The sequence below is a fragment of the Pseudopipra pipra genome, chromosome 27 (genome assembly GCF_036250125.1).
Source record: "Pseudopipra pipra isolate bDixPip1 chromosome 27, bDixPip1.hap1, whole genome shotgun sequence".
NCBI classification, from domain to species: Eukaryota; Metazoa; Chordata; class Aves; order Passeriformes; family Pipridae; genus Pseudopipra; species Pseudopipra pipra.
This window is the reverse complement of record NC_087575.1, coordinates 1280482-1294503: the sequence shown is the minus strand read 5'-3', so window position 1 is coordinate 1294503 and position 14022 is coordinate 1280482. Positions and strand designations below refer to the sequence as shown.

The window sequence follows — 14022 nt, the reverse complement described above, 5'->3', positions numbered from 1 at the left end:
CCAGTGCCAGCCCAGCTCCTCCTGGGCCTTTCCAATCCCATCCCTGGGCAGTGCCCGCCACCTGCAGCCCCCTGAGCTCCCCTGTGCTGGGGTGGGGTGCTGCCCTCTGAAACACAGGGCAGCAGGAAGCTGGTGACAGCAGGGCGACAGGAGCGTGGCTGGTGGCTCGTGTGCCCTGGCACTGGGTCCTGCAGCCCTCGGCCCCTGCCAGCTCCTGTGCCCAGGCCAGGCACATGCTGCTCCCAGCGAGGGTTTGTTGGAGCAGCTGCTCAGGGGGCTTTGGGCTGGGCTGGGGTAAGGGGAGAGGAGGAAAACTCAGGCATTAACCAGGAAGGTCAAAAATGAGCCCAGAGCACCTGGGTGCTGTGCAGGCCCCTTCCCTGAGCTCTGCCTGCTGCTGAGCTGGCTCAGAGCTGTCGTTAGTCCTGCTGTTAGTCCTGCCTGGCTGGGCAGGGGGCTCCCTGCTGACCCCCTCCTGAGCCTGGCCCAAGGCCAGTACCCTGGCCAGGCTGTGCCATGGAGCTGCCCCGGGGCAGCCTCAGCCCAGAGTGGGGTGCAGGGAGGGATGGGGACCTGGCAGCAGCTGCTGCTTCTGTTCTTACTGCAGTAAACTCCTGCAAATGTGCTTTTTGCAGGTTTTCTGGTCCCACCCCTCTCCCCCAGCCCACTGCTTGCATTTCTACTGGCAGCTTGGAACCACAGCAGCTGTTTTCCTTTGAAGTTAAAGGCTGGAAATTAATTTATTTTTTAAAGTAAACCCAGGATTTTGGAGGAAAGAACACGGGGGGTGGGTCTGTGTGTGGTGTGTGAGCCAGGGGCAGGTCACTGCTGAAGGGTCTGGGGACATTCCCAGCTCTCCTGAGCTCTGGCTCTCGGGCCTGTCCTGCAGCATCCCAGCTACTCACGGGGGCCACAAAAGGTACCTTCAAAAACCATGACTGGGTCAGTGCCCTGCCCGTGACACCCTGCTGTCCTGGGCCCTGCAGAGCCCTCCCTCCAAACTCCCTCCAAGGGCTCAGCCTCCCAGAGCCACAGGCCCAGCACACACTGGGGGTGGGTGTCTTTGGAGGGGGCTCAGGCACTCCCTGCCTGCTGCTCCTGCCTCCCTTGCCGGTGGCTCACTCTTGGTTTTCCTCCTGGTCGTTCAGAGCCTCCTCTAGAGGAAGGTCAAGCTCTGAAATAGGTCTGGGTTTATTTCTGATGGTGTTAAACCCCTGGTGCTCCGAGGAGCTGTCACTGCTCAGCCTGAGGCAGCTCTGGCAGTGCTGGGCTGGGCCTGGCTGCCTTGTCCAGTGCTCCTCTTCCACATCTCCTGGCACTGGGGAAGCCAAATTCCTGTCCCAGTGCCCAGCTGTGCCCAGCACAGCTCTGTGCTGCTGCTGCTGCTGCTGCAGGGCTGTGGCACGAAGGGTCCCAGCAAGGGCACTGTGGTGACACGATGGAGGGGCAGTGCCAGGCAGAGCACTCACTGCTGCTCACTGTTCCCCTTGTGACAGGAAGGACATGGAGGGGCTGGAGCGTGTCCAGGGAAGGGAACGGAGCTGGGAAGGGGCTGGAGCAGCAGGAGCAGCTGAGGGAGCTGCGGGGGCTCATCCTGGAGAAAAGGAGGCTCAAGGGGAACCTTCTGGCTCTGCAACCCCCTGACAGGAGGCCCCCCTCCTGGGGGGGGTCGGGCTCTGCTGCCAGGGAACAAGGGACAGGATGAGAGGGAACGGCCTCCAGCTGTGCCAGGGGAGGTTTAGGTTGGAGATTAGGGAATATTTCTTCTCTGGAAGGGTTGTGAGATGTTGGAACAGACTGCCCAGGGCAGTGGTGGAGTCACCATCCCTGGAATTGTTCAGAAAGCGTGGATGTGGCACTTGAGGACACGGGTTAGTGGTGAACGTGGTGGTGGTGCTGAGAGTTGGACTTGATGACCTTAGAGGGCTTTTCCCTTCCTGATGATTCCACAATTCCATGACTCCAGGCTGCCTGGCTGGGGCCTGGCTGGGAGCAGTGCAGAGCTCAGCTCCTGCTGGGGCTGCCATGATGTGCAGGAGCAGGTGCTGGAGCCCAGTGCTGCCAAATCCCTTCGGAGGGGACAGCAAAGCCACCTCTGGTGCTGAAGCCCAACACAGGCCCTGGCCGGGCTCCGCTGGCTTTGGCTCCGCTCTGCTCCACACGCCGTGTCCTGCAGCTGCTGGCAGCTGGATTGGAGGCACCTCCAGCCCTGAGCAGGGCAAAGGCCTCTGCAACGCAAATATTTGCTTTCTGCCGCCCATCTCGACACTTTTCTGTTTCCTTTCAGAAGCACCTTTTGTGCTGTCAGTCCTGCAGCTCTGCCTGACTGAGGCCTCCCGGGTGCTCCCAAGGGTTCCACATTTTGGGTGTTAAAGTGACCCCGTTGTGAGCACTGGGCAGTGTGGGAGCTGCCTCAGGAGCTGAGTGGGGAATTCCCTGGCGTGGAAGGACCTTGCATTCCTGCCTCCTTGCTCTCTTGCTTTTTCTTTCCTGGTTTTTTAATTCTTACGACAGGCTGGTTGTGCTCTCTGTGCCTTCCTTTAGCTGGGGAAGGGGGAGCAGAGGGGGTGGTTTGACAGTCTGTGCTCCCCAGTTTGTCCATCAGCTGTGTCCAGGCCTCCTGAGCATTACAGGAGGGGATGAACCAGGGGGGTATCAGATGATTTGGGCTCAGTTTGGGGGCTGGGAGAATACTGGCAGCTCCCAGAGCAGTTTTGTGGGCGGCTTTCTGTGCCAGTGAGCCACAGAGGAGGGGACAGTGTGGTGGGGACAGGAGAGATGACACCTGACAGGGACAGGGTGGAGCTCTCCCATCCCAGCCCTGCTGGGGATGCTCCTGCCTCCATCTCTTCTCCCACCCTGCTGTGCTGAGCTCTTTTGCAGGTATCCTGACATTTTTTCCCCTCCATAATTTTTCCCCCTTCAGACCCAGCCTTCCCTCAGGGAAAATGCAGCTGAGTTTTCTGGTTGCACGTTCTGCCCTGAAGGCAGCAGTCATTCTGTTGGACTGCAGGGCCCTGTGGGCTCTCTGGAGCCATTCACAGGCCTGGGAGATGTCCTACCTCCTCCCCAGGAAATGCCAGCCCATGATGGGCCAAACCCCCTGGATCTGACACAGGCTGTGCCCGCCAGATGTTCCTCCCTCCCGAATCACCCACTCCCTCACCGCTCTGAAGGGATTTGGTTTATGCAGAGGCAGGAGACAAAGTGGCTTGGCAGAGGTCCCCTGGGATGGGAGAGGGTCAGGGAGGCAGCAGGACTGAGCCCCTCCTTGGCTGCAGAGCCCATCCCTGGGAGGAGCCACTCCATTAATATCTCCCATTCATCCCTCTTCCCGTAATCCTGCCGCCGACTCTGGCGCTCAGCAGCTGGCTCTGATGTCACCCGGCGAGGATTTATTGCTGCTTCAGGTGGAGAGCAGCAGTCAGAGCAGATGAAATCTTATGCCAGGAGGAGCTTGTTCCCTAAGCAAATTGCTTGGAGAAAATCCGAGGAGACAGATGCAGCTCCATCAGATACGCAGGGATCGCGTGTCTGCTGGCTCCAAGGGAACCTGCTGCCGTTAACTCCCAGCTCCCCGGGAGGAAACACTCGGATCTGCTCCTGCAAACCTCTCATCTTTGCCTTTTTGGGCCTGGGCAGAGGTTGTACTGACACTGCCCAGGTGTGACTCTTTCTCAGGCACCCCTGGAGGATGTGCAGGCGCTGTGAGCTCAACCTTCCCGAGGTTACGGGTGTGAAAGGTGGAGCTCTCCAAGGGGTCACACACAGGGTGCTGCCCCTTCAGCTCCCCTGGGCACTCAGAGCCAGGATCCTGACCCTCCTTGCAGCTCCTCCTGCAGTCTGGGTCACACCACGGATCTGCTGCTGCTTCCCCTGCACCCTCGGGCAGGTGGGAGCATCCCCAGGGATGAGGTTGATCCACACACATGTGTGCACACACACACACATGCACACACGTGTGTGCCATCCCCAGGAGCGACTCCAGCCCTGGGGAAGAGATTTCCAGCTGCCTGCAGTGCCCTCAGACCACTGCCAGGTGCTCCTGGGGGTCCTTCCTCCTGGCCACCCACAGCCCAGTGTCCCCTGGCTCTGGCCACCCCTCCTGGAGCCCCTCTCCATGAGGGGAGAAGCACCAAGTCCCAGCCTTGCTCCTGCCTTGCCCAGTCACATCCCTGCAGGCCCGGACTGGGATGCTGCCCCCTCCCAGCATCCTTGGCTCTGGCCCCCAGCATCCTGCCCATCCCAGAGGAATCCACATACCCCACCTGGGAGTGATAACCAGGCGTGTTGCAACTCCCCACAGTGGGTTCTGCTCCCACTCGTGCCTCAAGGCCTGTGCAGGTGTTGTGGGAGCTGCTGAACCTGTTCAGGATGTTTTTGAACCCGTGATCCCTCAGGGGCTGTGGTGGGGGTGGTGCAGGGACTGCTTTCCATTGCCTTCTCCTGTGTCTCCCTGCAGGAAAGAACCTCTACACCAACGAATACGTAGCGATCAAATTGGTGAGTGGCTGTCGAGGGGGGTGTTCGGGCCATGGGGAAGGAGGTTGCTGCCCCTCCCCAGGAGTTGGGGAGGGTGGAGAGAGGGGGTTGGGGTGTGGTGGATGGGAGCAGGAGCGGGGTGGGATGTGGTGGATGGGAGCAGGAGTGGGGTGGGATGTGGTGGATGGGAGCAGGAGCGGGGTGGGATGTGGTGGATGGGAGCAGGAGTGGGGTGGGATGTGGTGGATGGGAGCAGGAGTGGGGTGGGATGTGGTGGATGGGAGCAGGAGTGGGGTGGGATGTGGTGGATGGGAGGCTGCGGGGGAGCTCCGCTCACCGCTCGGAATCCAGGGCAGGCTGGGAACACACGTCATTGCAGGTGGGGTGATCTGGGGCTGGGGAGGGAGGAGCTGAGGCTTCTCCTCTCCCAGCCCTGCCCATGGCCTGTGCTGTGCTCAGCCAGTGGCAGCAGCAGAGGGACCTCAGGGAGGAGTGGTCCCACTGGTACCTGCTCCCATTCATGGCTACCCCAGCATCCAGATCTCTCTGTCCCGGGTGGATCTGGCTCCCATATGGGCTGATTTTCTCTCATTATCCCCTGTGGCTTCATCTCTGTTTTGTACTGGTTGTTCTCAACCCCAAATGCTCAGTCCAGCTGCTGCCTGCATGTGAAGGAGGTGTCTGACAGCCAGGCCCCCTAAACACCCTGCCCCCTAATTAACTGTTCTTCTTCTCTCCTCCAAGGAACCCATAAAGTCCCGGGCCCCCCAGCTGCACCTGGAGTATCGGTTCTACAAACAGCTTGGCAATGCAGGTATGGGGCTGGGCTGTGGGGTCCTGCCTGCCAGGGACCCTGCTGGGAGAGAGGCTTCCCCTAAATGTGACTCTGCAACTTTGCTCCCGGCCTGAGCAGCTCCTGCCCATCTGCTCGGCGGGGAGGGGCTGGTTTTACACAGTCTAATCTTTGATCTCTTTTGATTTAGTTCTCCCCCCCATCCCCGCAGCAGAGTCAGGGATGCAGATGGAGCTGCCTCCAGGGGCAGAGCCAGGCTGTCTGCAGCAGGAGGGAGGGCAGTGTGGGGCCATCCCCCCTCTGCAGCCCCCGTCCCTGCCCAGCACAGCAGGGCCCTGCTGCAGCCCCACACAGCCCCTGCTCCATGTCTTGCAGAAGGAATTCCTCAGGTTTACTACTTTGGCCCCTGCGGGAAGTACAACGCCATGGTGTTGGAGCTGCTGGGCCCCAGCCTGGAAGATCTCTTTGATCTGTGCGATCGCACCTTCACGCTCAAGACTGTCCTGATGATCGCCATCCAGCTGGTGAGCAGCTCCTCCTGCTCCTCCCTGGGGCTCCTCCTGCTCCTCCCTGGGGCGCTCCTGGCTGCCTGGGGGGACCAGGTGGGGGTGGGAAAACCCCATGGGGAGCTGGAGGGAGGAGGGGTGAGCCAGTGCCAGGCAGGTCACAGGAGGCACATCCCAGACCACTCCTCCCATTCCCTGGCAAAGGAGGGCTCTCCTCAACCCAGCACAGCCCCCTCTGAGCATCTCCCTGTGTGTCCAAGGTGCAGCTGGGCTGGGGTTGTCTCCCAGGGTGGGAGGACCCGATGTTCCCCTGCTTGCATCCTATGGGGATGGTCAAGCCGGGGGGAGCAGGGCAGCTGGCTGGGGCAAGGTGACCAGAGCAGGGTGCAGGGGTGTGTGCAGGACACAGGGGGTGTCTGTACCCTGGCATTGACACCTCCCTGTGCCCCAGATCACACGGATGGAGTATGTCCACACCAAAAGCCTGATCTACAGAGACGTGAAGCCGGAGAACTTCCTGGTGGGGCGGCCGGGCAGCAAGCGGCAGCACACCATCCACATCATCGATTTTGGCCTGGCCAAAGAGTACATTGACCCCGAGACCAAAAAACACATCCCCTACCGAGAGCACAAGAGCCTGACAGGGACAGCACGTTACATGAGCATCAACACCCACCTCGGGAAAGGTGTGTTGGGCACTGGGCAGCCTTTCCTCTGGCAGAGGGGGAGGGACTGCAAGGAATGAGATCCGCCCTGTCAGAGGTGGGGCTGGGCACAAACTGCCTCTCCGGCTCTTCAGGGTGTTGGCAGGACCTTTGGGGTGCTGCAGGGTCTGGGAGGGACAGGGACAGTGTCTGTAGTGGGAACATGCCCATGTCTCTCTTTCTCTGTGCAGAACAAAGCCGCAGGGACGACCTGGAAGCATTAGGGCACATGTTTATGTACTTCCTCCGCGGGAGCCTGCCTTGGCAAGGCCTCAAGGTAACTGCCAGCTCCTGATGCCCGTGGGTCTGGCCCTGTGCTGGCACGGGGGCGAAGCTTTGGCCCTCAGGGTGTTGGAGGGTTGGCACTTCACCAGATCTGAGCTCCGTGCCAGGCCCTTGCTGTGCTGAGCAGCTGTAGGGTCCGTGTGTCCCCCCACTTTGGGGGGGTCCCAGCTGCTCTCGCAGTGGCTCTTCTGGAACTGCACTCCCTGGTGGTTGTCCCCCAGACCTGCCCTGGTGAGGGAATTCCCTGGGAATGAGCTCCTCCTGTTACCTGGGAAAGGGTGACCCAGAAACCATCTGTGGTCTGGTTGCCCCAGTGCCTCCCCTCCCTGACATGCCCCTCCCTGTCCCGCAGGCCGACACGCTGAAGGAGAGGTACCAGAAGATCGGCGACACCAAACGAGCCACCCCGGTGGAGGTGCTCTGTGAGAACTTCCCAGGTGAGAACCCTGCCCTGCCTGGCCCTGTCCCCAGCCCTGTGCCCAGCCCCTGACCCCCTGTCCCCGCAGAGGAGATGGCCACGTACCTGCGCTACGTGCGGCGGCTGGATTTCTTCGAGAAGCCCGACTACGACTACCTGAGGAAGCTCTTCACGGACCTGTTCGAGAGGAACGGTTACGTGTTCGACTACGAATACGACTGGGCAGGGAAGCCTCTGGTGAGTGGGGAGGGGCTGGGCGGGACAGGGGGCACCCCAGGGGGCAGGGGGGTCGGAGCGAGCAACCAGGGAGGATGCAGGTCCTGTGCCCAAGGGATTGGCTCCATCCATCCTCACCACTCACCAGCTCCAGGCTGGGGCTGTTGTGCCAACGGGTCAGAGCTGTGACACAGGGATGGGAGGCTCCTGGAGCCAAGGGGACCCCAGCAGCCAGGCTGGCATCTCACTTTCTGCCATGGGCACCCTCCGTGGGCTCACTGCAGCCAGATAGCACATGAGGAGCCATTGGGGCAGGGGTGGGGACTGGGGTCGGGCCCTGGTTCTGGAGGGGTTTGTGTGGGGGCAGAGGTGGGATCAGGGTGCAGGGCAGCGGGAGGGCTCTGTGCTGGCACTGACGTTGTCCCTGTGTCCCCAGCCCACGCCCATTGGCACGATGCACAGCGAGGTGCAGGTGCAGCCCCCGAACAGAGACAAAGCACAGTCACACACCAAACACCAGGTGAGCTGGGGCATGGCCGGGGCATGGGGACCACGGGCTCGGGCAGCCTGGGCTGTGGCTCCGTGGGCACGGAGGAGCCTGGGCTGGAGCAGGGACTGGACCTTCCTTTTCCCCCAGTGCTGTCTGTGGAGAGCTCCCCAGCACAGCGCGGGGTCTGTGGCTCGTGGGGGCCCAGGGCAGTGTCCCCATGGCCTGGCAGAAGCAGGAGGAAGCACCGTGGGGGCTGTGGCAGGGCCAGGGGGTGCCAGGCCTGGGCATCAGCCACTAAGCTGCAGGGTCAGCCCGGGGTGATGGATGGGGGGTTGGTCCAGGCTGAGGACCTGTGTCCCCAGCGCCGTGTCCCCATGGGGGTAACTCGCTGCTCTGCTTGTGGTGGCACTTCCATTGATGGGATGGTGACAGGGACAAGGGAGGGCAGGACTGGTGGGACAGCCTGGCAGCGTTTTGCCCCGTGCTGGGGCTGCCTCTGCCCAGAGCACAGGGAGCTGAGGTGGGAGCAGCCCAGGGCAGGGATCAGGCAGAGCAGCTCCTGCCTGGGTCGCTGTGGGGAAGGGGCTGCACTGCCCAGCCCTTCTCTGGGGCCAGTGCCATGGCCTGTCCTGCCCCGGTGCAGGACACACAGCTCTGGGAATGCTGGCACCCAGAGCAAAGCTCGTGTTTCCCAGACCCTGATCCTTTTGAACCTCCATGAGGAGCAGAGGTCCTGCAAAGGGGCTGGAGCCGGGGGTGCAGCTCCCTGTGCTCCCCACCCACACCCCGGCCCAGCAGTGCCCCTGGAGCGTCCTGGCTGCTCCCAGAGCCTGGCACAGCCCTGGCTCTCACTGGCCAGGGGCTGGGAATCGCTTCCTTAGGGAGAGGGAAACATCTTGAAATCACCTCTGGCTCATTCGTGGGAACTGGCTCCCAGTAAGGTCTGCTCTCTCCAGCACCACGTTTGGCATCCCTTCTCCGGAGCGCTGGGAAGAGCAAAGCACAGAACTCCTGGAGCACGGGAGCAGTGCCCAGCCTGGGGACACAGGGTGTCCCCACAGCCTTGGGGCCGTGCCCTGCTCACCAGGGGAGCGTTTGGCTGTGGGAACAGCCGAGCATCCCCTGCCCTGGAGGAGCAGCACCCTTTGCTCCACACCGGCCCCACCAAGCTCCGCGTCGTCCTGGGGACATGGAGAGCGGCTGTGGCACCGCCTGGGCCCGGCTCTGCCGCCCCAGCCCGCTCCCAGACACGGGGCTGGCCCTGCTCTGCCCTGCCTGGGGTGGCTGTGAGGGGTGGCAGGGGGACACAGCCCCCGGTGTCACCGCAGGGACCTCTCTGGGAGCCGCCGGGTCGGTGCTGCCCCGGGCGCCCTCCGCAACCACAAACCCGAGCTGCCCCGGTCATGGTTTTGCTTTTGCATGTCTTATTTTCTCGACTCCCTTTTTGCCACTTTTCCCGCTCCTTCCCCTCCACTCCTCCCTTCTCTTCCCCATTCTTCCTCTTTTTCTTTTGTTTTCTTTTCATTCTGTTCCTCCTGCCTGTCGCGAGCAGCCGCCCGAGGGGACGGAGTTGTGGGATCCTCAGGCCGGTGGGCAGCCTGCCGAGGAGCCTGTGGGAGCTCACCTGGCAGCCGGCAGGCTCGGGGGGTCCGTCCAGGTACATAAACCACGCGCCGAGGGCAGGGGCGGGCGCGGGAGGGAGCGGAGCCACCCGGGATCAGCCCCGCTCCCCCGCCCCGGGGCCACGCCTCATCCCGGGCTCCTGCCTCATCCCGGGCTCCTGCCTCGGCTGCAGCACGTGCTGCCTGTCCCCAGTGTGTGACGTGAGGGTCACAGCTCGCAGACGAGGCTGGTGCTGCTTCCCGGGGGCTGCCAGGCTCCCTTGGTGCTGCTGAGGGGTCTCGGAGGGCAGTTGGAGATGGATGGATGGATGGATGGAGTGCTGGCTCTGTGCCACACAGCAGTGTGGCAGCTGGGGGGGCATCACTCTGCCCTCAGTGCCGCTCGTCCCAGCAGTGCCCGACGAGCAGGGCACCTCCCTGAGTGGAGTGCTGGCTCCGACCCTGCTTCTCCTCCCTTCCCGGGCGCTCCCTGGCCGCGCGTCCCCGCCTCCGTCCCGCACTCTCGCCGTCAGCCCCGTGCTCTCCGCCCTCGCAGCCTCCCGCCCGCTGCCGCTCTGCCCCCCCGGCCTGGGGGTCCATTCCCGCATGGATGGTGGGACATCCATGTGCCGAGTCCCCCCGGCCAGGCCTGCGCTGCTCCCTCCGTCTCTGCTTCCGTCCCCGCCGCTGTTGCTCGTTCCCGCTGTTCCCGGTGATGCTGGTGCTCGGTCCGGCCGGGGCCCTCCTGCCGTCGCGGGGCCGGGCAGTCCGGGGGGAGCCGAGGGACCTGCCCCCCTCGAGCTCTGCCCGGCTCCTGTCCCTCCCGTCCCTCCCCTCCGCTGCTCCCACTCCCGCCCCGCAAACCCTCCTGCCGAGCTCCGCCTGCGCCCGGCGCTGCGGGGAAAGGGGGAGGACACGCTCGGGGGTCTCCGCGCTGGTTTTGGGGGGCTGTATCCTGACGTGGCCCGGCTGGCTGGGCACTGGCTGTCGGGTGGCAGCTCCTCCGTGGCTCTGGGAGAGGCCGAGACCTTCAGTGGGGCCGAGCAGCTTGGGGAGCCTCCCTGTGCATCCCCAGGGAGCTCCTGCCTTTGCCTGCGAGCAGCGGGCGCAGGAAGGGAGTTCAGGCACCTCCCAGTTGCCTGTGCCGGCCCTGTCCTTGCTTTGGTGGCTCGGATGTCCCCCCGAGCCTGGCACTCGCCCGACCCTGCTGCCCTGGCGAGCGGGCAGGAGCTCAGGGACCCCTCGGGGTGGGCACCGGGCTGGGTCCTGCAGACCCGGCGGTGCCGGCTCTCGGGGCCGGGGAGCAGGAGCCGTGTCCGGTTGCTCAGCCGTGGGAAGGTCTCCTCGGAGCTCACGGCTTCCCCGGGCTGTGTCTCCTGCGCACGCCGGAGCTGCCGGCAAGCCCCTCTCCCGGTGGGATATGCAGGGGCTCCCTGGAGCCGGGATCCTCCCGGAGGCGCTGGGGTCAGACCTCTCCATGTCGGTGCTGTGGGGAGGGCTCAGCACCGAGACTGAGCGCTGTGGTCTGGGCCAGGGCACCATCCTGTGCCTGCAGGGACCTCGGTGCTCCCGGGGAGAGCCCGGGGGTCTCCTGGGCTGCCCCCCCGCCGCGGGGAGGGGACGGGGCTGCGAACGCCGGGCTGCCCCTGCTGACACTCGTCTGTCCCCAGGTGATGAGCTCCACTAACGGAGAGCTGAACACAGACGACCCGACGGCAGGACACTCGAACGCCCCCATCACAGCCCCCACCGAGGTGGAGGTGACAGACGATACAAAGTAAGGCCCGGCCCCGCTGCCCCTCCCCACAGTGCCTTGTCCTGTGCCCTCCGGGGAGGAACAGCCCAGCTGTCCCCCGGCACCCCCGAGGGGGGTCCCTGCAGGGCCACCCCACCCGGCCCTTCCCACCTGCTCCTGCACAGAGGGGCTGCCCGGATCTGGGCTGTTCCTTCTCTGGAGCCCCTGGCTCTGGCCACATGGCTGGCACAGGATGCCATGGCCAGTGTCATTCCCCTGGTTGGTGCCACTTGCTGTGAAAGGTGTCACTTGCCGTGGCCATCGTGGTGTCCCCAGTCCAGCCCCTGCCATGTACCGAGGGCACTTCCCAGAGCAGCTCTGCCCACGTGGGGGTCTCTCCAAGACACCGAGGGGTCTCTGTGCCCCCTGGCCACGGGGGTGCCGCGCCCTCTGTGCCCGACCCGGGCTCTGACAGGTCCCTCTGTCCCCAGGTGCTGCTGTTTCTTCAAGAGAAGGAAGAGGAAAACCACCAAGCGTCGCAAGTGAGCCGGGGCCGGGCGGAGCCGCGACGGCTCCTCTCCCTCTGGCCGTGGCTGGATGTTGACCCGCGGAGCCGGCGGCCCCTCGGGCTGGACGGGGACGGGGGGGCCGGGCCGGACGGGCTCCCCCAGCGCCCCACGCGCAGCTGGGGAGCGGGGCCTCCCCAAACTGCTTGTCCTTTCCTCCGCCACCCGCCCGGCGCGTGGCCGTTTACTCGAACCAAGCCCAACTTCGCTGAAGTTCCTGCGTCCGTCAAACAGAAAAAAAAAAAGGAAGGAAAAAAGGAAACCGAAACAAATCCACGGCGTCACTTGCTTTGAGTCTATAACTAGTCTGAAATGGGGATCAACTACAGACTCTGACCCGTCGCTGTCAGAAGAAGACGAAGACAATTTCGAGAGCAGTGGGCTAAGGAGGAATTTTTTTTTCTGTTGCTTCTTTGTCTCTTAAGTTAATTTAAAGTGAGTCTCGGTGCAGAGTGCTGAGTCGTCAGTCTTTGACCGTCATCTTCAGTGTTACCGAATTCTGCTCTTCCCTCGGGCCCCCGCCCCGCGCCCCCCGCCGGGTCCCCCCTCGGTCAGGCCGTCGGTGACAGCGGTTCGGGCTCCGCCCGGCGAGGGGGAGCCGGGGCCGCGCGGGGCGGGGAGAGGAAACGCGTTTACAGTTCATTTACGATGCACTTTTGTGAGCAATACAGGCGCCGTCCGGGCCCGCCGGGAGCGGGTCGGAGACTCCCGGGGGCTGGGGGGACACAGGGACAGGGACGGCCGAGACCAAAGGGACCCACGAATGGCGGTGGCAGAGCAGGGAGGGGAAGCGGAGCAGCCTCGCGTGTGGCGCTGCCGTGTCTGGGGCTGGATGTCGGAGGGGTGGGCAGGGGCAGCGTTGGTTTTTACAGTCCGAGCCCCCCGAGGCCCCGCGGTCGGGGCTGGAGGCACGTGGTGAGCGCCGGGCAGTGAAGGGCAGCGGGGTGTCCCAGCTCTGCCAGCGTGGAATTCCCTCACCATGGCAGCCTCCTGCCATGGCATCCTCCCTCCATGGAATCCTGCACCGGTGCCAGGGCCCAGCCTGCCCCTGGGGGGAGGAACTGGAGTTTTTGGAACTGACACACACCCCCACACCCACCCCCTTGCTCCTCACCACCCCCAGGGCACCGCAGCTCCCCACGTGACTGACCCGTGCGCTGTCGTGTGTATTGATTGTGACACATTTTGGGGGGGACACACACTTATCTTTACCAAAACCCTGTTGTTTTGCCCCGAGAGGGGCTGAGGCTGTGCTGGGGGGGCGGGGGGGATGGGACCATCTGTGGCTGCTTCGAAACATTTGTCCAAACTGACCATCTCGGGGGGCTGGGGGGGCACGGGGGTCTCCCACGGGCCGTGGGGGCCCTGGGGAGGGAACTGCGCCGGGGCCCCTCTTGGTCCTGAATTCGGGATGTCAAAGCCCGGCTTTGGCTCCTCCGGGCAGGGCGGCCCCAGCTGATGATGTGTCTCTGGCCACGGCGGGGAGGGGACGTGCAACGTTTGACCTCGTGTCCCCAGCGAGGCGAACGAACAAACAAATCTTTAAAAAATCGCCTTAAATTTTCACTGGAAGTGGCCCCTTCTCAGCACGTCGGCTCGGAGCAGCCCCGGCGGAGCCCGAAGAGGAGCCGCGGAGGGGAAGGGGCGCGGCCATCGGGGTGTTCCCGGCTCCGTGTTCCCGGTATTCCCGGTGTGCCCGGCTGCGTCCCCGGCCCGAGCCCGGGACTCTCTGTCCTTCCAGCGAGGAGTCCAAATACTGCGATTGTACGTGAGAGCGTTTGTTCCATTGCGAGTTTAGTTACTGCTTTAAAAAAAAAAACAAAACCAAGTGTACAGAAACGGCATTTCAATTTCTCTGATGCTTCCTGGAAGCCATAGAATTTAGGGGCTTTTTTTTTTAATAAAACCAAAAAATAATAATAAAAAAAAATCTTTAAAACCCAACGCTTCTGCATTCTGTGCTTGATTGGGTGGGGTGGGGTCCTTGTCCCGGGGGTGGTGAGAGCAGCCCCAGGCCCCCTGCCCCTGGGCCTTTCCTGCTGCTGAACCCTGTGGAGCTAAAGATCCATCCCCCCATCTCTTCTTTCCTGTGAGGCGGCAGGAGGAAAGGTTGAGAGGTGGGATCAGGGGAGCACATCCGGCCTGGCCCTGCCCAGGCTCCCGGTGGACGCTCCTGTAACGCCCGCGAGTGAGGAAGGTGATGGTGTGGGAGGGCAGTTCCCAGCT

At 63.3% G+C, this 14022-nt stretch overlaps 2 protein-coding genes across 6 annotated transcripts in view; both read left to right on the top strand.

Moving 5' to 3' along the window:
* The window catches only part of CSNK1G2 (casein kinase 1 gamma 2), a 42048-nt gene extending 29802 nt beyond the window's left edge, over positions 1 to 12246 (top strand). For 2 of the 3 annotated variants that reach the window (XM_064637007.1, XM_064637009.1), the window contains 11 exons: positions 4463 to 4503; positions 5227 to 5296; positions 5651 to 5799; positions 6233 to 6467; positions 6677 to 6762; positions 7123 to 7207; positions 7277 to 7425; positions 7841 to 7924; positions 9447 to 9551; positions 11166 to 11272; positions 11722 to 12246. In XM_064637007.1, the coding sequence (XP_064493077.1) occupies positions 4463 to 4503; positions 5227 to 5296; positions 5651 to 5799; positions 6233 to 6467; positions 6677 to 6762; positions 7123 to 7207; positions 7277 to 7425; positions 7841 to 7924; positions 9447 to 9551; positions 11166 to 11272; positions 11722 to 11776 (1166 nt within the window). In that variant the 3' untranslated portion in view covers positions 11777 to 12246. The remainder of the gene's footprint in view (positions 1 to 4462; positions 4504 to 5226; positions 5297 to 5650; positions 5800 to 6232; positions 6468 to 6676; positions 6763 to 7122; positions 7208 to 7276; positions 7426 to 7840; positions 7925 to 9446; positions 9552 to 11165; positions 11273 to 11721) is intronic. The other variant, XM_064637008.1, reaches the window with a different exon arrangement.
* The window catches only part of LOC135403322 (nuclear receptor ROR-beta-like), a 121938-nt gene that overhangs the window by 74290 nt on the left and 33626 nt on the right, over positions 1 to 14022 (top strand). The window lies entirely within an intron of this gene.